The sequence below is a fragment of the Littorina saxatilis genome, linkage group LG1 (assembly GCF_037325665.1).
Source record: "Littorina saxatilis isolate snail1 linkage group LG1, US_GU_Lsax_2.0, whole genome shotgun sequence".
NCBI lineage: Eukaryota > Metazoa > Mollusca > Gastropoda > Littorinimorpha > Littorinidae > Littorina > Littorina saxatilis.
In genome coordinates this window covers 42,388,808-42,414,190 of record NC_090245.1, presented here as the reverse complement: position 1 = coordinate 42,414,190, position 25,383 = coordinate 42,388,808, and the positions used below count along the sequence as shown (strand labels likewise).

Sequence of the window (25,383 nt, the reverse complement as noted above, 5' to 3'; positions counted from 1 at the left end):
AAATCTGGAAAAAGAAAAGCTTTAGCTCAATGTCTCTGTTGCTTTCATTGCTCACACCATCAGGCCTAGCTATCTGCTGCTTGTAGACACATCACATCAACAATTACAACAAAGGTCCAAACCGCAAAGTCCTGCCTTCAATTGTAGCCATCAATCCTTTCCATTTCATTCATCCAACTCTCATGTCCAGATCCTCCATCTTGGTCCCAAACCATAACCTTGAGACTCAAGGTCACCATGGACGGTGAAGCAAGTTATGACAGCATGCTTATTTGGCTAGTGCGCATGCGTTTAAGCAAGGTGTGATTTGATTGGATGTTGCATGAGGTTTTGAAACACTGGTACTGACACTGTTGCTGCTCGCTGGCTAAAGGGCAATTAACTGCTGGGCTAATGACTTAAAATCTTGCTTGCAAAGCGTGCGGCGCGCTATGTCTGCGAATGTTTATGTTTGTGTTACTACCTGTGTCTAATGTTGTTGCAAATTAACCGCAGTGCACAGCTTTTCGTAGCCTTTTGATCGGAGCAAGTGTACAGAGGAGAAGCCTTCGACGAACTCATCACAACTTGCGCGGGCGGCGACGATTTCTGAACGTGTTACAAGCGACAATTCTGCCAGATTCTCATTGACTTGTAATCGTTGGCATACTGACTTGCATTCTCTTCCAGAGAACGTTTTGGCACCGGTTTTTCTTCTCACAGACGTTGGTTTTCAGAAGTCGTCCACCGCTGCAAATTCTGTACGTCCATAGGAACCAGATCCTTGAGTCCGCCCCAGTCAGCGACTGTTCTGCCCATTCTTTCTCGGCCGCTGTCCCTTGTCCATTTCCCTGACCCCTGGCCCTCCATACCTTGACCCTTAGCCCCTAGCCCCGTCATCATAGCGCCCCACCCGACCCTCACCACCCCAACGCATACAACTCAAAACACATCACATTTGTTTGTCATTCACGGTTACATGAATTACTTGTATTTCGTATCATAGTGGTAGAAGTTAAGAGACTATGACATGTGTTTCATGCTACTGGTAGAGGACGGAAAAACTTGAGAGTTGTTAAAGAGAGTTATAATTTATGAGAGGTGTTGTTATAAGACTCAAACGTCTTTAATACTAAATTATACGTCGATGAAACTATTTGCGGGTTGATAGGGGGTATTGCATATCAGATAGGAATGTGATGAATGAAAACACGGTATAAAGCACAAATTAACTGGGATGAATAAAAGAATAAGGTAAATGGAACTGGAAGGCACGTTGGTGTTCATTCAATTTTGAAATCTTTAATACGGAATCAAACATATGAAGACTTTTTTAACCGTAGACGTATTCTCCATAAATGTTATCACAACTTTGGTATGCGCAAATGAAAGCAGTCAGTTCGTATTCTAGCAACAACAAAAAAGAGCGAAACTTCACAGAGGAGAGAAAAGTTATTGGACTTCCCAAATATCCCCATGGACTGGAAGAAATGGGGGAAATGCTATTAATGCACATGAGAAGTTAGTACTTGAGAATGCTATTTCACACGTGCAACTTTGCAACAAAACACGTTGATGAAAATGCCATACTTCTTCTTTTATATATCCCAGAGGTGTAGTTCGGTGAATGCAGTAAAACGAATAAATGGTCTTCATATTATGCCAAGCAGTCACATGTGCAAACACATCAAAATCCTTTGAAGACAAAACATAAACAGAAAGTGAAAATTCAGCACGCACATTCTAGAGAAGCACTCACACACACACACACACACACACACACACACACACACACACACACACACACACACACACACACACACACACACACACACACACATCATGGCCTGAAAGTCTTGGCACAACTTGGCAATGGTGTCTTTCAGCCAAGACCTTCTGATCGCAAGATCATCCGGACGGAAGATGGATACTCCAAGCCCAAGAACCTCCTTTCATGGCAGGTAACCATCCATACATTTCAGTCGTAGCGGGGGGAAATGTAAGAAAACAAAACAGAAAAGCCTGAGAAAGAAAACAAGAAAACTTCAAGTAGAAAGCGACATGTATCTGTTCCTTCATTTATCAGCATAAATCATATAAATTCGGCACCAGGCCAGGCCTCTGACTCTTGGAATAACAAAATATTATCAAAAAAGAAGTTTTGCAGTTGGAAGAAGAAGCTGATTTTTGTCCGTTTTTGTCGTCGGTGCCAACATCAACTCTCTTTTGTCTTGTTTGTTATTCATAGGTTTGAATCTGTATAGTGAGTGTCGCTGCGAGCAAATTTAGATTGTTTGTTTTTTGTGTGATTCATTTTAAAGGGAACGCTAAGGGGATTTAATAATGATGGTGGGGATGGCCTTTCTGACAAAACAAAAGTAGCTTTTAACATGGAAAAAGATGTTATCTTTAAACTGTTACCTGTGTGGCAACTTGTACAGTAGAGTAGCAAACGTAAACTAACAACAGATTTATTTCTTGCTGTTACGCTTCACACAGATTTGTAGGTTTGTATTAACAGATCACTTCAAGATCCGAAAACCTTGTATGTCGAGATATATTTGTCAGCCACAATACACAGAGCAACGAGCACAAAATTCTGTTTCAGACGCTGCAATTGAATTATACGGCTTAACAAATCCATCGTTTTAAGTGGCACTTTGTGAAGAGTATTTTGCGCTTGTAGAGTACAGACACAGGAGCACCGTAATTCCACTCTCATTAATCATGCATCGAACTCACACAACCCTTGCCCTTGAAGTCACCTTGACATGTCCTTGACCCCACGGTCTTTTGTTGCTGTCCTTGCCCTTGTCTTGGGGGCGAACAGTACCGGTTGGACTCAATGATCAACCCCAAAGACGTCCTCTACGAGCCCGCCTCCTTCGGTCGCATCCGCAGTCAGGTGAGGAACGCCCAAGAAAGGATGGACCGCCATCGACAGATGATTGACCGATACCTGCCCGAGGAAGGAGAGGACTCCACCAGCGCCAAAGATCGCGTCCTCCGGAAGATGGCTGATATGGAAAAACATGACCCCGTGTAGGTGCACTGCGCATGCTCGCACTTACCATCTCCTGGCGCCTCTTTCTTGACTCCCGGGAGGCGAACGCCAAGTTGTGATTTGTGTATTGTTTTTGTTTTTGACTGACTGAAACTTGTCTTCCTTCAACTTGTTTTTGGTTCTCTCCTTGGCGTGCATGCTTAGCTTCAAGTCTAACGTTAACGTTTCTTTCTGCACGCCAGATGGATCAGTTGGGTGGGTGGGTTTTTTTCCTTTCTGCGGATGGACATTTGTGTTTTGTTTGCCTTGCTCTCGCTTCTTTTGTTTCTTGTTCAGTTTTCAGAGCTTTGCTGCAGGAATGTTTGAGATATGCTGAGTTATCGCTGAAAGTGTGCAACTCTTTGAGGGTGTTGGAGTTGTTGATTTTTACTGCGTTATATTTTCTGGTTTTTGCAGTATGTTCGAATTTACTAAATGTTTGCTAAATGTTACTTCCGAAGTTAATAGTTTGATACTTTTTTTCCGTTCATGATTGTACGGCCATGAACGTATCCCCTTTTCCTCAAAGAAACATGTATTATTTACTCCTGAATTTCTTTCCATGTGTTGGGGACCTTTGTGTATCTCAGACTTTCCTGGATGAGACAACATTTCAATTGGCTTTTTTTTCTTCCCACGTAGACTGTGACTTTTTTGTTTCTCGTAGTTTTGAGTTTATGGCCAACCTGACAATCTGAGCGAACAGGTGTTGATGTTACCAATATAAACCGCGGTGCATGAAGGTAACCATGTTACCGGAAGAGAAAGCACATGTGAACTGTCTATACATATTGTCAGCGTTTTATCTAGGTTCAGTTGGTGTTGGTGTTTTTAACTCTTCTTTTTTTCATTGTATTTTTTTTAACTGTACTCACATTGTCAGCAGCCTAGACAGAACTGCCGCACACATGGCGACAACAGAACACTGGCCATGCACAATACAGTGGGTTTTTTCTGTTGTTGCCATGTCCAGCATATTCTAGAACTATTCCCCACAGTCAACCACAAAGACCAAGGTTTGCACTTCACCCCCACACACCCTGGTGCAGCACTGCGCGGCAGACGCACACATCCAGTTGGACCAGCATAATGCACGTGAAGACATGTTGCTTTGTTTGACAGTCCTACGGTAGCGCCACCAAGACAAAAGTGCTTTCCAAAGTGGTAGTCCGCCGTCCCGAAAGCGGCTTCGAGCAGGTGGTGACCTTGCCTTACACGGCGGCCAAGGAAAGGTCGAGGTTCCTCGGCAAGCCCGCAACGCCAGTCAAGTACTTTCCCAGTCCCTATGACTTCCCCGACCCCCGCCTGAACGTTCCCACGCGGGGAACCGCCGCATTCTCCTCTAAGGCCGAGGAGAAGGAAGAGGACAGGTGGTATAGGCGTTCCTCTCTCCCACATTGAGTTCCCCTGTCCAACACTGTATTCCTGTGACTCTGATTGAATTCCTCTGTCCAATACTGAGTCTCTCGTCCAACACTGTATTCCTGTGTCATACACTGAATTCCTGTGTCTGGTTTCCTGTGTCACACTGTATTTCTGTGCCCAACACTGAATTCCTGTGTCTGGTTTCCTGTGTCACACTGTATTTCTGTGCCCAACACTGTATTCCTGTGTCTGGTTTCCTGTGTCACACTGTATTTCTGTGCCCAACACTGTATTCCTGTGTCTGACTCAACTCCTGCTTCTGGTTCCCTGTGTCACAACCTGAGTTTCTGTGTTCGAGATTGAGGTCACGTGTCCTAGACTGGTTTCCTGTATCCCAAAATGAGTGTGTGTGTTCCAGATTGAGTTTCTGTCCAAGATTGGGTCCCTATACCCTAGACTGGTTTTCTACGTCATGTGTGTGTTTCAGATTGGGTCCTTGTGTCTCAATTTTAATCTCTGTGTCCCGGATTCGGTCCATGTTGTCTTAAATTGAGTTCCTGTGCCATAAACCTTTCGCCCCTGAGGATTCGTTGTTGCACATTTCCCTTCGATATTCAACGCCCTCCCTTCCGGATTGTCTTGCTGTTTTTCGCAGTGTATGTGTGTTCCGGAAAATGTTTTTCCTTTCTTGTGTGAAGTCTTTATAAACGCGGCTTGCTCAGTCTGCGTACATACTTTCAAATCTTTCTTTGAGATGTCTATTCTTCGAAGGTTTCACATTCTCCTGCGTGTGTGAACCCCATTTCAACAAATTCATCTTGCGTCGATCTCTTGCTAAATCTTGGACATTTTTTAAAGTTCTTCTTTGACAATACCTTTTTCCTTTACCTTCTCTGTTACCCAATCTGTATGCATTCAGCTCTCCCTGTAATTTGAAGGAGGTGGCCTCAGAAAATCCAATCGTAGAATGTTTTTCCAACTCTTTCAAGATCTTTTTCTTGACGTTCGCACTTGTCACACCGTCAGACCACCTGGGAAACAAATTGTCTGTAGCTCAAAAAACTTTCTTCTTTGATGCGTGCAATAATCTGTCATTTTACCCTTCTTTGTCTCATTATGTTGGTTGATACTAGCACAGTCATGCTTATGTCAGGTAAAGCATTGGAGTCTACGGTCTTCATTCCATGTGTTCTCGGCACTCTTTTACAATGACAATGTCGACCTTCTCGTCCAATCGACGTTACCAAATGTTATTTCCACACCTCACCTCCACACATGTGTGGCTGCCCTGCCTTCCGCCTTGAGTTGTGTCCGTCTGTCGACATCCAATTGGATTCAATTCCACTTTGTTTCCCGAAGTGTGTCAATTTCCAGGAAGTGAAGTACGGGACTGCCACCATCCCTTCTTCCGGTGACATCTGGTCGTTTTTTTTAACGAATTTCCTTTTCCGGGGCTGTCATAGTTCTGTGATTTCACCGATTTTCTCAATCCTTTTTTGTCTGATTGTGTAAGATGTGCTAGTTCCCTCTTGATGTGCTGAGGCCAACCTGTCCGTGTGATTACCTACACCAAATGAACGGGTTTTCCCTGGTATGTCACCAAACGGGTTTCCTGTTATTTCACCAAATAAACGAGTTTTCCTGTGTTGTCACCAAATCGACGGTTTTCCTCTTACACCAATGGACACTTGATCGAGTGATGATACATGTATATGACAACCATTTATCCATCCAGAACTTCCCTGATCAGCCAATTATGCTGTCACACTCAAGTGCCGTCAGACTAAGTTAAGATCTTCAAGAAACAACACCTGTTTGTGCTTTATTTTTCAAGTGGTAGACTGCATTGAAGACTTTCTAATTTCCTATGCTTTGAAAGGTACAAACGAATTGAAAATCTTAGGAAAGCACTCTTGTCGCATATTTCCCTTGAGTAGTTTAAAATAACATCCGTCCAATGGCTCTCAGTCGAGAGAAGTTAATGACTAGCTTAGTGTCTGATTTTTTTCGTCACTTTTGGTTGGGTCTGTCCATTTTCAAAGTCTCGTTTTATTTATATATTGTTTACTGCACTGGAATGCACTCTTTGTAATGAATAGACTCACGTTTGTCACGACAAAAGAAAACACACCCGAAGCATAGAACTAATTCATTTTCGTTTCGTGTTCTTGAGATTTGTCCCACAAAATCAGAAATAACTGTCTTTAGTTTTGTAGTTGCTGTCAGCACGAAAAACTGAAACAAGCATAAATGGTTGATACAGTGTCTTGCGTTTAGAATTGTCCTCTAGATGGTTTGTGCGCATGCTCCAAAATATTTATTTTAAATATGTAGTAGATAGTTCTTTTCCAAGCTCACAATCCTCTGTTTGTCGAGTCTATTTTCTTAAATTTACATGCGAACTTATTTTATCCCATTTTGATATCTATTCTTTGGTATTGCAACATTGTAAACATAAAATTGTGAACGTTTTATTTTGTTTGAAACTGTGTCTTGTTCAGTCTCGAAGTTACAACCCCTTAACCTCTGTTTTATTATTATTTTGATTGAAGTATTACCAAGTAACATGATAATGTTTATCGTGAGCTAAAACTATAAGTACACCTGTGTAATAACGAGAAACAAAAGCCTAATTAGTTACTGTCTTGAAAGTACTGCAATGTGTGTTTTTCATGCCTGCGGTGTTACACCCCAAACACCTCTGACGTGCAAAAACACAACAACGTGTTTAAGAACCTGACGTGTTCCTACAAAAAAAGTGCTGACATTCCTTCTTTCGTGCTCCCCTCTTGGCAAGACTGTATCCTTTCCCTGTCCCACATTCCTACATTCTGAGTTGCTGGCCCGCCTCCAAATTGCTAGATTTGCTGAGCCAGTCTGTAATCCAATCCACCTTTTCGCCCTGTCTTTCACTTCCACATCCTCTGCATTCGTTACGATCGGATGTGCTTACTGTTCCCTCCCTCTTGTTTTTCGTGGAAATCCAGATATCGTTCTTTACGAGTTTATACTTTGTAGGAGAAATTGCACAGAACATTAGCAGAATTTTTTTCAGCTCATCGTTTGCCATTTTACGAAACACAAAACAGTGCCGCCGCTAATATCCTTTTACTTGTTCGTGTAAAAAGGATACAGATTTTGTTTCTGAACAGGAAGAAGACATTTTCAGTAAGCCCCTTAAAAGTACATAACAAAAATAATTAATTAATAAATTTTCTTCACCCACCATCATTCGTTCCCCAGTTAATTAAAGCAGACCGACATAAAAAGTCACTAATACTGATTAACTTGCACGTCGATTCAGGATAATTAAAAAAAAATGTGCTACGTGCTTCTGCAGCTTTTAGAGATCATGGATTGTTCATAAATGGCTCAAAGCTAAGTTAACATGGGTTTTCTACTTCTGTGGATGACATTTTGAAAGTTGCAAGACTGTTCAATAATAACAATAACGCTATTGATAATCAAAGGCCGCAAGGCCACCATTAACTGGCATTAACAAAAATAATAATGAATTAACCTAATGCGCTCACTAATGTTAATTCTACACCACTTCACACATAGCAAAACCTCAGAATATCTGTACCATCAACGAAGTATATTGTGTGAAGTGGATGCGAGAGGATAATAAATTCGATCCCCACCACCCCCACCCCCGTCCCCCCCCCCCCCCCTTTCCAATCCCAAACTCCATTCACCTGTTGAATCTCTGGCCCAAATCCAGCCCCCTCATTTCCTAACCACCCAACCCCCAATCACACACCCCCCCCCTCCCTAACGGCCCCACACCCTTCTCAACTACCCGCCCACCCCCACCCCCACTTTTCTCACCTCCCCCAACCCTCCCTGGCCCTTGATGTCTTGTGCATAATGCATGACGTCAATTGTTCATTTTTTGAGCCATCTTTCCTGACGATCTAGTTCTTACAGGATCGGCGGAGGCGTTGACACACGGCGTCCTACGGTAACAATCCCCAATTATTACGCAGTAAGTAGTGCTTTGCATGCGCAGTACTTACTATTTTTATTAACTGCTAACATTAATTAATGTACGCAGTTCATATGGAGTTTTAAGCGTAGATTTCTTAAGAACTATGAAAAAAAAGGTAGCTCTGCTGACTGTGTTTAGGTTATACTTCAGGATTTATGTTCGGGATAAGTAATTGTATGTTTGATACCTGAGATCCTTGTGCAGAACTGAAATTTCCAACAGAGTGGTGGTCCTTTTCCTATTTTTACCCGTACGACACCCTAACCTTTTTTCCAAGGTCCTTAACATTTTACATCCATAAGTTGTAAAACAAATAAACACACACGAAAACACGATTTTGTTGGTCCAGAGTGGTCGTCCGCTTTGACAAACTTTATCTGAGCCAAATGTACCAAAATCTCATGAAACAAATTTCCTGCGATGGTGTAATATACACGATACGACGTAAATGCCAGAACAATCCCACAGAACCTGCTGTGTTCAGCGTTCTAGGCCAAGTTCAATATTTTGAATTATCCCCTCAAATTTCTTTTAATAACGCCATAAACAAACATCTCTCCGATCTTGGTATCAAATGCTTACAAAGATGGTTTTTGTTTACCGTTTTTCATCAAACTTTGGCCAATCCCCAAAACACCCCCACTTCCACCCATCCCATGTGACTATGCCCCATCAATTTTGCTTTCATGAATAAGAATAAAATAAAAAAGCAGTTGTCGTTCAAATAGAAGAAAACAATTTCTCGAGTAACATTTTATTTGTAACAAAGTTGCATAAAGAGCGTCCTCTGCCGTCGCGATATAACCTTCGTGGTTGAAAACGACGTTAAACACCAAATAAAGAAAGAAAAGCGTCCTCTGCAAAATTGTATCAAGGATTCATTCCATGAAAACAGTTAAACAAAGATGTATGAGCGTTTTTGTTAGTTAGAACTTAAAATCCTCCACATTTTGAAGTGAGTTTCACAGAGAGAGAATAAAGAACTTTGTACAATTTGGCGTTGATCTATCGAAATGTGTGTTTCTTTTGTTCACAATTATAATGTTCAAGAACAAATCTTACATACGATTATTTGTAATCCAGAGTTTCTAGTTGGAAGGAAGCAGACGAAGGTACAGAACTGTTGCACGCGCTGACTTGCATGGCGATACTACGTACAGCGATAGATAATTAACAGTTATTAATTGTGAGGTGCGCGCAGGTAGTATTGTTCAAATATAATGTACTAACCTGCTTACTACTCTGTATATGCCTATGTCTGTTGCTTCTGATGTAAGTAACACTGCTTTGCCGTCATCGTGGCCAATTTCACGTCACCAATCGTCATCACTGACGTCACCATTCTCCTTAAATGTCATTCTTTTCCCCAAAAGGTTGCATCATCTACCATTTTTTTATGCAAACGAAGGCAGGGGTGGGGGGTTGCCGCAACCTAAAGTATAAGTGACTAGGAGTGCTGCAACAGTTCAGAAAGAATAACATTAATGAGGGTTAAGAGCAACTCTGAGCCCTCCCCTCACAACCCCCCCCCCCCCCCCTAGCTTAACTTCGTAGTCAGTTGTAACAGTTTTCCACAGCACAAGTATACATATAAATCACCCCCACCGGTTCTATCAATATTTCAAATCATTGCGATCATGCTGTGCGGAAATATATCCTCAATGCCAATACGCTTAAACCACGAACAAACTCTAGCCGTGCACAAGCCACACAAATGTGTACAACATATAAGGGCTTGTATAGTATAAAGCTCAACATTAAGTGAACTGAAATGCAGCTACGTATCTACTCATTTCATCCGACGGCAAAAAGATAGTTGCAGAAGTCTTCATCGTTCGCGTAGGTTTTTTTCATTGACAATAGAATAAAATGTCTCTTGAAATGTAACGGATGTTGACATATCATTGTTAACATGTTTTGAAAATGTATCCGCAGCATGCTGTGTCTTCTGCTAAGATGCCTTTTCAAAATGTTATTAGTGCTCAACTTTTAGTGCACTTGTAGAAAGATGATAATTATCTCTGACTATTCTTGCGGGTAGCCTTGCCTGGCGGTGAATATTATTTTAGAAATTCTCATACGCGTGTAATTGTCAACAGGTAGGCAATATGATTTGAAACGAGCGGGTGAATTGAACCTGTGAAACGAAACCCACACAATGCACATAAAGATCCACCATCCCTCTCATTTCACACCTCAAGAGCTCAGTGTTCGTAAACACTGTGTTTCAGTCGTTGAATTTTGGCAACAGTTGTCTTCATCGTCGATTCAGTTCATATTGTGTGCCGGTTGATTAAAGGAATTAACAATTTAATTCGTTAAAACTGTTATTGAACTTTCCTTGCAGACCATAGCATGTAGTTGTGGTGTACCCTTAACGTTTATATATGAAATAGATTGTATGGAAAACAGTCATAGATTTTACATTGTAAGTGAGAAATCCAGGAGTAACTGTCAGATAACATGTTAGCTAGGTTGCAGAAAATTGACATCGAATGAAAGGAATATATGCACGTAATTGTGACACTTGAAGTATAAAAAAAGCTTCTCTTTTTTTGGCTCTTTATACAAAAAATGTAAGTTGAGAGAATATATACTTTCAAAGACGATCGTTTGTTAAGCGTTAATAAGGACTAGGTAGCTTAAGTCTTAATTCACTGAAAGAAAGTTAGAAAGGACTAAGCTCACCCGATGGTGCTATTTTATGCTTATCAAGTTTACCATATATTATACTGAAAATAATCAGCATTAAATTCAGCAGTTGCTCTTGGAGCTATCATGCAAGCAGAGCAGTAGGTAGCACAGACCTGCCGAAATGTGCGGGTCTGAAGAAGAACAGGAAGTGACGTTATTGATGATGTCACAGTGTGGCGGAGACCCCAGCAATCCTCCCATGTCTGATCTGAGACGACGCATCCGAAGGACGTTGAACAAGACCCGCCACTCCTCGGTGTTTTAATTCCCTGACTCTCCTTATCTAAGTCTGGGAGGGTAGGTACACCAATGTACTCGCCTAAACCTCTGCTATCCCCCCCTCCACAACTGCACCCTCTACCCTCTTTCGTGGGATGAGGTCTTGATATATGTGTTCCCGACTGAAATAAACAAAGTCTTCCACATGTACACGCCCGCAGTATTGCCTGTGACTGAGGTTTTCGACACCAGTCAGTCTCCCGTGTTCCACACTCCTGATTGCTGTGATGAGTTACCAAGTGTATGTATACACACATAGGATTGCCATGTCTTGGAAGAACATATAGTTCGTTGTCCCTTTTCTTACCTCCCTTGGTGTGCGGCGGTCTGAGACTGTCATGCATCATACTCCGTGTAGAACTTACATGTACTGTGTGTACCACTAAAGTCTTCTGTCACTCCAGACTTTCTTCTCTACTACCCCAACTATGTTGTGAGGAATGAAAAGGATTGATTATGCTCGGTTGTAGCTCACACACTCTTTGTCCCGATTGAAGTCCAGATATCCTCCAGATTTCATAGGAATGCTGTGACTACTCTTCACCCGATTTCTGACTTGAACTCTAATGAAACGTATTGCGTACGATTATAATGCATGACTGACACTTAGAGAGTAGCCCTGCCTAGAAAAGTAGCCTGTTCAAAACAAAAACATAGTTCAAGCACTTCAGTTCCCAAAAATACTTTTAGCCTTTGGTTCGTGACTTTGGAATCTGTTAAGCTGAAACAGAAAGGGAGCTAACTTTCTCAATACGGTTAGCAAAATGTCGATGTTTTTCTAGTGGACAACTGTTCCATGCAGTACCTAGCCTTCGGCAGTCTCTTTAGTCGTTTGTCACAGTGTAACCGAAGCTTCCCCAAACTTTTGGCAATCTTTTCTTTGTAACAAGACACAATATAATGCAGTACAATACAGAATACCTTATATTGCAAACAGACGCTATTCTAAATGACTTGCTTCGGCAAATGGTTAACTGAAAATTAGAACGTTGACTTTCGAGAATAAAAAAAAAATCAAGAATAGTAAGTCTTATGGAACGTTTGATTGACAACACAAAACATTCACTAGAAGCTCGTTCTGTCGATCTTTGAAATGGACAAACAAGGTATACAAGAGATAATTAATCATAATGCAAAAAAGAAAACTCTGTCTTCGTTGTGAGCTTTGCTGCTACAGACAAGAGGCAAAATCGTGTCTTTCTGTCCTTGGTGTCACTCGAATACTTTTCTTGTTACATTTTAGAGACCACAGATCTCCCAACTTTTCCCTTTCCAGGAATAAGAAATGTCAGAATCAACCACCACTTTCTGGAGGTACAACTTTTCGCGGGGTCGTGGTTTGTTTTCTGATATCAAGACTTCGGGTAGAAAAACAATTCCTATCACCTTCAAAGAACACAAAAATATGAAACATTTTTGCAAGTTCACCTTGTTTGAAAGCTCTGTACTATAATTGTACTGTTGTTTCTTCTGAACTTGTGCTGTGTTTTCGCCACGAGTTGCCAAGTCAGTTGAAGCCATGATCAGGTGTATGCGACAAGGTTTGTAATGCTGTCATTATTTTCTTCGTGCTCTTGTGGTTTGCAATGCTTGCTACTGCTAGTTTGCTCGGCTGATAAATGCTTGCAAGTGTGATGATGCTCCCCCCTGCTGCCATTCCCGCAGCGATAATTAATCCGTAACTGGCCAGTCGTGTTTTATCACAAATAGTTACTGGTTCGTTATTTCATCCTAAATGGGTATTCTCTTTTTCAGGGATGAGTGACGTTATTCTTCCGTCGTACAGGTTACACAAAGTTCGCATTGTGTATCCTACGGGATACAGAGTTTTGGATATTTTTCTTTTTTATGCCCTTAAAAACAGCACAGACATACACGGGGAAAAACAGCTACACACACGCATGTATACAAGCAGAGAGTGACTAATACTTTGGTATCTATGAGTAATGTGTAGTCAAAATTGATTAATTCTTTTTTTTGTTTTGAGTGATTGTATTTAACTCTTCAGCTGCATGCTTTCTCTTATTCTTTATTTTCAAGAAAGAGGTTCAAGGAGGTATGTATGTATAATTGTGTGCGTGCCTGGGGGGAAGGGGGTAGGTAGGTGGGTGAGTGAGTGTGTTAATGTTACGGAAAGAAACTCTTAAGAGATTCAGTTAACCCAGACAGTGTGTGAATGAAGGTATATATAAAACCTGTGAGTGTAAGTCAGTATGCCTGTGTGTATGTGTGAGGGAAAATGTCAGTTAGTAAATGACCTCTCTGAACGAGATTTTTTCACAAATTTCTAAAATTGAGACTTTTTTCTTATTGTGTGCCCTTTTTTCTGTCCACTCCCAACAGCGCACTTAGAAGTCGTGAGTAGGCGCGAGCGCCAGAGGCCCCCAACCCAGAGCGTTCGTTGGAAGGACTGCTTACACCGGAACTCACACTGGACTACTTTCTTCTAGGAACTCGCTCTCCGCTCTTCTACTTCTTCTTATCTCTCCAGCAATGTGTCGGGATATATTGAACTGTTCATGTTTCTCTTTCTCGTGATGATGACCTTTTTCTTCTGAGAATTTATTTTATACCTGTTACTGCTTTTCAGACGCGTTCATGTCATTTGCCGAAATAAAAAAACTTGTTCGTTTGCTTTAGACGTGATTTCTCTGGAAGGTGGTGATGTACAGATGTCATGTTCGAATGAAGATTTCTCGATATATGACATTGTCGGGTCAATTCCCGCCTTTCATTTTTTGTCTCTTTTGGGCAAAATCTCTTGCCACTCTGTGTATACCAAGAACAAAAGAATTGTACATAAAAAGGAAAAAAATGATCAAGTAAAATAACTTTTTTGATGTAAGAATTTCTTTTTCTCATAAACTTATTGTGCCCTTTTTGCAGTTCTGTGCCGTATGGAGTTATGACAAAAACTGGACGTTTTTTGCCGTATAGAAACTGGTCTTGATGAAAGTCAGTCTTGTATGTACATGTATTCAGTGATACAAGTACCAGATAGACATATGTTGCGAATAATATTTGTGATATACAGATGGTATACGGATTGGATTTTCTACCCTCGTAAACACTGCCTTGCATTGTAGATATTCACATTTCTCGTTCGAATCTTTAAGCGCATCGTGTTGGTTTTCATTTTTTTTTTTTTTAATGAAGTATTCAAATCCTTTTCTGGTACATATTCTTGTCAGCTTCGTTTTTGGTACACTTCACAAACATAAGAAATGATATGGCGAATAGAATCTATGCTGCTTCTTTTTTTCGACTTACCGTCATTTCAAACAATTTGAAGCCTCAATGGCAGTGCAGCGATGGTTACTCTGACGTGACTGCACTTTAGCTATGTACGCTTGTAGCTTTACAAAACTTACTGTATCAGTGCTGATGGCGGCCTTTGTTCGCTTTGTTTCTTTGGTGTTTGAGACGATAGCTGGCGTTTACAAATACAAAATAAATATAAAGAGTTAACTTGAGAGCTTCAATGTCACAGAAGGACGTAAAACTCAACTGCTTCGAAGTGAAACGGGAATTGCAGATAAGTGGCGCAAAGGAAAGTGTAAATGACTGTAGATGGCGAAGACCTCATAGACTGAATAGACAGTGAACAAAGCCACGGAGCAGAAGAAAAAAAAGGTATCTGCAGTTCAAAAGCCACATTTTTGTCCACCAGAAAACAAGGGGGTATAATAATTATGACCTAACAATAGTCACGTGACCTAAATGAATGTGTTCAAATCGAGTCTTGGTACTCAGTGGGGGTTAATGAAGTGTTCCACCAAAACGAAGTTATGTTTTTTGTCAAGATGTATAATTGTGAATTTCTAACCAGATCAGTGATTTTTCCATCGTGCCCCATGAGTCTAAATATAAGTAATCGTGTAAGGTAGATCAGATGGACTGCGCATGCTCTGCGCTTGTTCTGGAGCGCATGCGCTGCTGTCGTGCGTATGACGTTTTCACTCCAAAAGTGTGGCATTAAATAAACTTCTATCGTTGAAACATCGTGTGTTGTTTGGTTACTTACTTACAAGCGTCTTTCTATCTGTATGTCTTTCTTAGTCTGCAGTCTCTTTAGTTCTTTTTTGTTTGTTTGTGTTTGTACATGTGTTTAATAAGCTGGAAGTGTGTGTGTCTGTGTGTGTGTGTGTGTGTGTGTGTGTGTGTGTGTGTGTGTGTGTGTGTGTGTGTGTGTGATGTTTGTGGGTGTGTGAACTGATAACTTGAAACATCCACGTAACTCCAGAATCTGTTCATCAGATCAAAAAACATTTAAAGACCTAGTTTTTTTTATATATAGCACTTAAATATAACGTTTCTTGCACACACAAAAAAACATTCGCTGACAAACATCAACAAATCCTTTGCATACAGATTGAGATAACTTCCTCTTATGTGAGAAAGATTTGAACTTCTGATAAAGACATAAAATCATTTCAATAAACTGTTAATTATAAATAAACAAGAAATAAATCAACAAAACTTCAATGAAAGTAGATAAGGATACACCAAAAAGTGCTGGTCAGCACACACACACACACACACATGCTATCTCTCTCTCTCTCTCTGAAATTGAAGTACACAGCCCTAGGTTTTTGTTCAGCTATTCTGTAAATTAGACCTTTTTTCAGCAACTACAACAAAAAAGGTACATAAAAATATCAAAGCATAACATTTTCTGTTTCAAAGTTTATTCATACTTTGCAATGTCTATTACATGAACTATGCAGGGATTTACAAATACTGGTTTTACATTCAAAAATGCTTCATTGTCCATCTCAATTGAAAATCCCTCCCTCAGAAAATGTGTGTGCATGTGAGGACGTCCATAAACAGAACACAAACAAACTCACACAGTCTCACACAGTCTCAGTCTCTCTCTCTCTCTCTCTCTCTCTCTCTCTCTGTCTGTCTCTCTCTCTCTCTCTCTCTCTCTCTCTCTCTCTCTCTCTCTCTCTCTCTCTCTCACACACACACACACACACAATACTAATTCATGTCATTTGTATGTGAGTGCACACTCCCAAACGGGTATCAGCTAATCCAGTTACATGTTTATATGATACATCAGTAGAACCTTTGCTGATACCGAAAAAACTTGTCAGCAATTTTATCATGAATAGATACAGGGTGTACATCTTAACATTCACAGCACCAACTACAGGGACAAGGACGAGGAAGCTAACAAAAAGTACCCTGCTGCATTTCATTGTAACACAGAGACACCAGTCACTGCACTCATCAGCTAGACTGATTTTTTTTTTATATAAAAAATTTCAAAGCCAAATCACTGCAATATTTACTTACTGCTCATTTAATATTTAATCTTTTTGAGTCATTCTCACAGAGATCAGCGCCATATCTCTTCACACATGCCTCAGACTTTTTTCAAAAAGTCCAGATAACTCTGTCATTTTGACTTAACACGCAAAAACAAAAACAAAAACCCGAATACCTCCAGATTACCAATTACCTTCATTATATAACCTCCGGCTTTGTCTTCCCAGTGCACCACTGCCTTCACTTCTGAATCATTATCCAATAGCAAAAAGTATTTAGACACTCCATATTATTTATTATGACAAGGATTTGAAATGTTTGTGTCTTCGCTTTCTTTTTCTTCAGCATTCCACAAAAAATGTCCCTGTCTGAAACTCACTCCCAGTAGCTAACCCAGACAGCGTCGCTTCAAGACTTTTTAGAAGGCTGATAAATGTGGCACTCTGCTTTTAGGGCTGTTTTTTCTCTGGAGTTTAAATGCGTAAAGATCACAGAATTGTCTGAAAGCCCAAAAGAGTTGTTGCCATACAAGGGAGGTAGGAGAGAAGAGTTACTTGGCCCTGCCACCCAGACACTGATTGACGACGTTCAGAAGATGGGCATTCTCCAGTGCTGCCGCCACTCTCTCTTTGTCAGCCAGTTGTTTGTTGACTGCACATAGGGAGTACATATCATTATGTTCATTGTGCAATTCTGTGTTTAAGTCAATATCCCAGATATCTGTGTTTAAGTCAATATCCCATATATGGGTTGTTTGTGTACGTGTGTGTGTGTGTGTGTGTGTGTGTGTGTGTGTGTGTGTGTGTGTGTGTGTGTGTGTGTGTGTGTGTGTGTGTGTGTGTGTGTGCGTGCATGCGGGTGTCTACGTGTGTGTGTGTGTCTGTGGATGTCTGTGTGTGTGCGTCTATGAGTGTAAGTGTGACTGTCAGTGTGCATGCACAAGTACATGTATGTATGTGTGAGGTTTTATCTATGAGACAGTGTATTTCAAAAACTGATGCCCTTTAACTGTGTCATCTTCACTTGTTCGTTTTCTTTCTACATTCTCCCCCTCCCATTTCTCAAGGTGGAAAGTTTAGTACAGTACCCCCCCCCCCCCCCTCCCCCTCCTTTTTTATATTTAGTCAAGTTTTGACTAAATATTTTAACATCGAGGGGGAATCGAAACGAGGGTCGTGGTGTATGTGCGTGTGTCTGTGTGTCTGTGTAGAGCGATTCAGACTAAACTACTGGACCGATCTTTATGAAATTTGACATGAGAGTTCCTGGGATTGATATCCCCATACGTTTTTTTCATTTTTTTGATAAATGTCTTTGATGACGTCATATCCGGCTTTTCGTGAAAGTTGAGGCGGCACTGTCACGCCCTCATTTTTCAACCAAATTGGTTGAAATTTTGGTCAAGTAATCTTCGACGAAGCCCGGACTTCGGTATTGCATTTCAGCTTGGTGGCTTAAAAATTAATTAATGACTTTGGTCATTAAAAATCGGAAAATTGTAAAAAAAAGTAAAAATTTATAAAACGATCCACATTTACGTTTATCTTATTCTCCATCATTTGCTGATTCCAAAAACATATAAATATGTTATATTCGGATTAAAAACAAGCTCTGAAAATTAAATATATAAAAATTATTATCAAAATTAAATTGTCCAAATCAATTTAAAAACACTTTCATCTTATTCCTTGTCGGTTCCTGATTCCAAAAACATATAGATATGATATGTTTGGATTAAAAACACGCTCAGAAAGTTAAAACGAAGAGAGGTACAGAAAAGCGTGCTATCCTTCTTAGCGCAACTACTACCCCGCTCTTCTTGCCAATTTCACTGCCTTTGCCATGAGCGGTGGACTGACGATGCTACGAGTATACGGTCTTGCTGAAAAATGGCATTGCGTTCAGTTTCATTCTGTGAGTTCGACAGCTACTTGACTAAATATTGTATTTTCGCCTTACGCGACTTGTTGAGATTTCCTTCCTCTTAAGATCCTGCTTTCTTGAACTTTCTGTACACAAGCTCTGTAAACTTACCCCCATCTTTAGACTCACATCTTTTTAAGATCTCATTTTCTAAGTTTTTTTGAAATCTTTCCCATTGTATGAGCAAAAAGGAAATAAGAGTTCATTGTAAAGCTGTCTTCAGATGATTTTATCAGTGGAACCCTCCTTTTTGAGACCTCCTAAAATCTTAACAAACTCAGGTCTTAAAATGGAGGGAGTCTTAAAAAAAATTGGGGTAAATGTACAGATGTTATGGAAAGAAAATCGGAAAAATCAAGGTCTTAAAAAAGGGGGAAGTCTTAAATCGGGGGGGAGGGGGGTCTTAAACGGGGGGGTTCCACTTTATACACACTTTAAAAGCATGCATACTTACTTGCGACATCTGAGGTGTGACTGCCTGGAGTTAATTCAACATCAACCTGAAAAAAATAAAACATATACATTTGACTCTTTTTATTTTCAATTGCTAGCTATTTTCATACTACCGAATGCATTTAAGTACACACAACTCATAAAATGCTCCTAAAGAATGCAAACATCAGACTTATTTAACTAAGCTTTTAGTTTAGATATAACTTTCCCCTTGCCAAGTGACATGCGCAGGAACGGAAGACAATAGTGTGTGTGCATTTTATCACTACATGTAATTCCTTTTGCTATTGCCTGGTGAAAATATCACAGCAAACAGATTACCTGCTTGCAAAGTTTATTCTTCTTCACCAGCCCTGAGTCAGAAGAGACTATTACTTTTTCACTAAAACCAATGCTATCTGAAGTACCACCAGACAATTTATAAATAATACTCTAGCAGATTGGTAAACACACACTTACAGTAGGTTCCTATATATAATATCTTTCACAACAATCTCCACGCCAGTTAAACATTGTGCACTGCTCTTAGACCAAGAGGATAATAGGTCAGTTGGACCTTGACTAAAAATTTCCTGGCTAACAAACAAAAATGTTAACCCTTACACTGGTGCAATTCTGTAACACATGTTACATAGCCACTGGTGAATTAACAGAGAGAAAAATAACAAAAAACGGTCATATAGGTTTTCGCATCCATGGGAGGTAATCGGAACCGACCAAACAGACTGAGCCAGTAGCGCGACATATGTCGTGACAACCAGGTGACAGTATACGTAAAGTAGCGCGACATATGTCGCGACAACCAGCCTAAGGGTTAAGTCAGAGCTCCTACAGGTCAAAAGTATCAGAGAGTAGACCGGTAAAGGGTCAGAACAATGTGCCAGATAAAAGTATGCGTCAATGACCGAAGACCGAGGCATGGGAACAACACTAGTAAAACATACCTTAAATCTGGCTGGCAGAACTCTCAGAAGCTTGACACGTATGGCGAGGCCAATCAATGTGGCCATAGAACAATGGGGAATTGTGGGCGTGAAGAAGATGTGCACACTGTTGTCATCATCATTGACCTTTGGAAAAAAAGACACGTCAAAAATAAAGTTGGCTTGTCAGCCAAACCTGAAAAGTCACCTGTGTGCAAAAGATGTATGTATTGTGTGAAGCAGTTTTGTTCTCTTTCAACCATGAATGAAAGAGTTGTGAGTATTAAAAGGCATTTCTTATAATCAGGAAAACAGAGTTACAGACAAGAGTAAATGTAGCTTGTTGAAGCTGCAGTTTTATTAAAAATTATTTCACAATTCACATAAAGATTGACATCCTGTTTTCCAAATCACTCATGCTTCCTCAAACATACATCACAAGATCAGACAGGTTAATTAAGTAATACCTGCAATGATTGACTTCATACACTGTCAATTTCACTTTCAATGGCTTGTCGAGAAATGAAGACCATAATCACGCCCTGGATCGTGGAACGCCTAGTTGTGTCCACCGCAGGCGTTACACACGATTATGTCCTCCGCACGCGGAAGCAGAGTTGATATATCGCAAAAGAATTGCCATGTGAAGGTATTTTATGGCAGATCACATTATTTATTATAGATACAGTCGAACTCGCTTAAGACGAATCACTGGGGATCGGAAAAAAAGTTCGTCTTAACCAAAATTCGTATTAAGAAAATTGATTGATTTTTTTTTTTTTTTTAAGTCTTGTACATTTTATGGTGTTTCAATTTGTTTCTTTCGCAACTTTCATGCTGCTTCACGTTTAGACAATAAAGTGACATATTCAGTTACATGTTCATGTGTGTCTCATGTTGAGTGATGATTGTTGAGTTTGAGTGAGAGTGAGCACACAGATGTTTCATCCAGTTGTTACGTTTTTGGTCGCACACACTGACACTGTCCACATTCGCGGTGTTCCTATCATTTGTCCGGAATCACTTACCTTGGCGACGGGTAGCAAACCTTGGCGAATTTAGTTTTTTTGTTTTTTGTTGCAACATGATGTTCAAATCCAAATCGAAAGCACTGACTGACTGATAAACTATCGCGAACCGGCGAACGCAAACGTTGAGAGTGTGGTTTCCCTTGTCCAAGGGAACCCACTCTGGCATCTATAGTTTTTGGCAATGGCTTCCGTTCTAAACATTGATGTTTCGTTTTTGGTATTCGCGAAGGAAATAAACGTCAGTCAGTCATTCATGTTCAGTGTCTGAGCTATCAATCACTTTGATTCTAAATTTGAAATTGTTTTGTGAGTACAGTGTAATCAGTTTAACTTTATTCAGTGATCGGTTGAGCAATGGTTCAAGCAGTCGACGCAAGGGAAGACTTTGACACACATGTATTCAAACTTCTCAAATTCCCATGATATGTCGATCTCGGGACGAGTTTAAAGATTTCGTCATAAGCGTGAGTAAATTACAGACATTATGCATGCTTGGGAATCCAAAAAGTGCTCGTTATAAGCATAAATTCGTTATAAAGAATTCGTTTTAAGCATTTTTTTTAAGCATGAAGAAAGAGGTATTCAGTTGGGAACTTAAAACTAATACGTTATAAGTCAAAATTCGTAACTAGCGTGTTCGTTTTAAGTGGGTTCGACTGTATTCCGAAGCAGAATTGCCTAGGCTGTAAGTACAATATTTTACTATAGCAGTAAAACAGTTTTTCTGAAGCATAATGTTTACTTGGTTTTCTGCAGCATTATTGCGATTAACTTTTTCTTCAGAATAGTCTGTGACAGTTTTTCTGGAGAAAAACGAACGACCTTGTAAAGTAGCGTTTGTATTCGTCGCCCCCTGGGATAGTATTATAAGATGTTTGATGGGTTGTTGACAGACTAGCCTTTTTGTCGGTCCGAGGGGGAGCATATCGTCTTTTGTTTCATATTTTTGTTCAGCTATCACCCAGGTGAAGGCCTTAGTACTTACTGTCACTTTAGATTCTTCCAACACGTTCAGCTCTTCCAAAGTAAGAGGGTGCTCTGGGTCATTGATACCTCGAATCATGTCTGAAAAAGAAGAGAAGGAGGTTAAATCAGACTGCATACAATTAAAAATAAAAACTCAGAACAACGAAGTGTTTAAGCATGCTTCCATTTTGCGATTGTTGTGATAGAGTGTAGTTTTTAGCAAAAAGAAATTAAATCAAATTTTAACATACTAAGTGGTAACAACAGCCAATGTTGCGGTTATGTAGAACTTAAGCATTGTAAATTCAGGGACGTTTTTTTTCTGCAATCTGACTCCTAGTCCTAAGCCTCTGAATTTACATAACTTGCTCTTTGAGTTTGAAACATAAAAAGTCTATTGAATCACCATTCACGTTACGGAATGACCTATACCGATCTATGCGTTTATTTACATGAAGTTTAAAAGGAAAACATTGGCTCGGCCATTGTGAGAACAAAAGTTAAAAGAAAAGGGGGTACTGTTGAACTTTAGTCTTTAGCATTGAAAATTCAGAGCTCACACTCCAGGGGCATTATTCAATAATAATCTAGTGACTTCTTTTTTATACAGCTACGAGTCCCTTTAATCAAACCAAAGAAAATTTTCTCGTAAAATTAATTGACCGGTTGAGCTCCAAAATTAAGCATAATTAACTAATTTGGTCATTTGATCGACGAAAATGCAAAGAAATGCATGCGTAATATCGGCATAGTTGTTTCCCATCCTTCACAAAAGTTATTGTGTCGATGTTTTTGTTCTGAAACTGAAAGTCATGTAAATGAAAATTAGGCATCTCGCCATCTGTATACAGTTCATTCCATAACTTCAAAGATATGAACTCGTTATGCTTACAACTTCAAGAGCAAGTTAATTTTCTGCAGACTATTGCAGTGGATTGAATTAATTCTGCTCTATGAATTTACAACGCTAATGTTCAACATTACCACATAAGGATAGATCGAAACATGGCGGTTAAAATTATGCATTTTCATGGACCCAAAGGACCAAATTATGCGCAGTTTTGGAGCTCATTCCCTCAATTAACCCTTACACTGGTGCAATTCTGTAACACATGTTACATAGCCACTGGTGAATTAACAGAGAGAAAAATAAAGAAAAACGGTCATATACTGATATAGGTTTTTGCATCCATGGGAGGTAATCGGAACCGACCAAACAGACTGAGCCAGTAGCGCGACATATGTCGTGACAACCAGGTGACAGTATACGTAAAGTAGTCGCGACAACCAGCCTAAGGGTTAATTTTCCTAGAATCATTCTTACTCTTAGATAAAAATGACTTGTACTTGTATCTAATATAACTCAACAATGGCAGCACTGGATTGTGAAATTTAAATTTACAATACTAAAGTTCAGCACTACCAATGGTGATAATATGTTTCAAACAAAGTGAAATTTTAATCAATTTAGTGGAGTGCACTTCTGTCTAGCCTATGTTATTGTAACTTGTTACTATATAATGTTAGTTGTGTAACTAGACGCAACATCAAGCTCAGCAACAAGAAGGTCAAGGCGGCTGCATACAAGGCACTAGTACGACCCATCCTAGAGTATGCCAGCCCAGTATGGGACCCACACACCGCTGAAGACAGTGCCTCTCTCGAAAAGGTCCAAAGAAGAGCAGCCAGATGGGTGTCGCATCGCTTCCGCCAGACCTCCAGCGTCAACAACATGCTCGAAGACCTTGAGTGGCCTTCGCTTGAGAGCAGACGGAGGCGAGCGAGACTAACAACCTTCTACAAAGTCCACCACGACCTTGTCGCAGTGAAGAGCAGCCACGCACCAAAGCCAAGCCCACCCAAGTGCACGACTAGGCAGATCCACGCTCTATCCTACGAAATCCCCCACTCTAGGACAGCCTACAGGCAGAAAACATTCTTCCCGCGCACCATTCCAGAGTGGAACCGCCTGCCTGTAGAAACTGCCACAGCGCCATCCCTGGCATCCTTTCAGGCCAGGCTGGCAACTCTCCACTGACCCATCATCCCCCCCCCTACCCCCAACCTCCCCCCCCCTGAACTTCACCCCTGACCAAGCAATAGACCGGAACCACCATCACCCAAGCGTAGCAGATTCATCATCATGCTGATGTTGGCTACCTATCACTAAGAAGAAGAAGAAGAACTTGTAACGCAGTCTCCATAAAGTATTTTGTCGCCTGCATACCATGTCTGCTTCCCGAACTCACCAAATACTTCTCTGCTATCGATTTTATCGATAACATTGTCGTCCTCCTCTTCGGGCAAAATCGCTCGCTCCTTTGAACGCTGAAAAACCAGTGGGTTTGCGTTTTCCAGTGAAGTCATCTTTCGCTTTCCACCATTACAGGAAGTGTTAAATGCAGCCGTAATAATGGATAGGGTAAAGGATTTACCGAGATACGGTTTTATACCACGAATAAACAAATTAATGTCCATAAAAGAAACGCAGGTATTTTTTTTTTTAAAGCGATTTTTATTTCATTTGCAGTAAAACACGTGCTGAAAATGTTTATAATTATTATGTTTTGAATACATCAATTTAAAACCATGCGCAATCAAAATAACTAATCCAAGGGAAGCAATTCATCCATAATTCTTATTGGCTAACTTGCTCAAATTATTTCCCTTAGACCAGAGCTCTTCTGCCGAAACCGCAACAAGATCATCTTTCTGCCAGCCCTTCAGCCTCACCTTTTCCGTCTGCAGCAGAGACTGTTGTTCAAGTATAGGGCTCTTCAGACGCACCAAGCGTCGTCTCACGAGACTACGCTTTGCCATTCAGGTGCTGCAATGTACGACTCCATTCGCAGAAGGCCCTCGCTATAAGTTGTTCAATACAACTTTTGTTCAAGTGTTTGAGTTCTCTTCCAGCAAATTTCATATAATTAAATAGATCCATAGTACGTTCGGGCATTTCTAGAGTGTGTTTGACGTATTGCACTCTCCTCAGGGCTGGATCTAGTGTATGAGAGGGAGGGGCTTTTACAATGAGGCAAGGGTAGAGGGGCTGGCTAGGTCAATGCGGTTGAAATTTAGCATTTATAATGGGTATTTTGGGTCTTTCTTGACAAAAGAAATGTACCGCATTTGTCGGATAAGGAGGGGGGCGAGGCTTTTATAACCCAGAACACCCCCCCCTCCCCCACCCGCCCCACCTAGGTCTAGCCCTGTTTATGTTAGAATGTAGGATATCCCTACTGAGGCGGTCTACTTTTCTCAACACTCTCCTTCAGTCTCGTCTTTTAAGAAAGCTTTCCAACCATTATCGAACGCTGAAGAAGAAGAAGAAGAAGAAGGAGAAAGCTTTCGGGACAGGTCAGATTCTGCACATAAGGCCCAAAAAAAATATAGGTGTGGTTACGGTAACATAGCCAAAAAAAATAGGGTAGGAAGGTAGGCAATCACTTTTTTTTTTTA

At 40.5% G+C, this 25,383-nt stretch overlaps 2 protein-coding genes across 15 annotated transcripts in view; one reads left to right on the top strand and one right to left on the bottom strand.

Annotated features, from left to right (window-relative positions):
* The window catches only part of LOC138970133 (uncharacterized), a 44,793-nt gene extending 29,443 nt beyond the window's left edge, over nucleotides 1-15,350 (top strand). For 3 of the 14 annotated variants that reach the window (XM_070342636.1, XM_070342628.1, XM_070342617.1), the window contains 5 exons: nucleotides 1,866-1,940; nucleotides 2,810-3,021; nucleotides 8,318-8,375; nucleotides 11,245-11,369; nucleotides 13,695-15,350. In XM_070342636.1, coding sequence (XP_070198737.1) covers nucleotides 1,866-1,940; nucleotides 2,810-3,021; nucleotides 8,318-8,375; nucleotides 11,245-11,337 — 438 coding nt within the window. In that variant the 3' untranslated portion in view covers nucleotides 11,338-11,369; nucleotides 13,695-15,350. Of the gene's footprint in view, nucleotides 1-1,865; nucleotides 1,941-2,809; nucleotides 3,022-8,308; nucleotides 8,376-11,244; nucleotides 11,370-13,694 lie in introns of those variants that run through there. The other 11 variants (XM_070342623.1, XM_070342631.1, XM_070342643.1 and 8 more) reach the window with 11 other exon arrangements.
* A 672-nt stretch (nucleotides 15,351-16,022) lies between these two features.
* On the bottom strand, nucleotides 16,023-24,334 carry LOC138970124 (cytosolic iron-sulfur assembly component 2B-like). The gene is made up of 5 exons (XM_070342608.1): nucleotides 24,174-24,334; nucleotides 21,944-22,023; nucleotides 19,949-20,074; nucleotides 19,006-19,051; nucleotides 16,023-17,279 (listed from the first exon to the last, which is right to left on the bottom strand). Exons 1-5 carry the CDS (start codon nucleotides 24,289-24,291, stop codon nucleotides 17,179-17,181), a joined length of 471 nt encoding a protein of 156 aa, XP_070198709.1. The 5' UTR covers nucleotides 24,292-24,334; the 3' UTR covers nucleotides 16,023-17,178.
* Nucleotides 24,335-25,383: the final 1,049 nt, after the last annotated feature.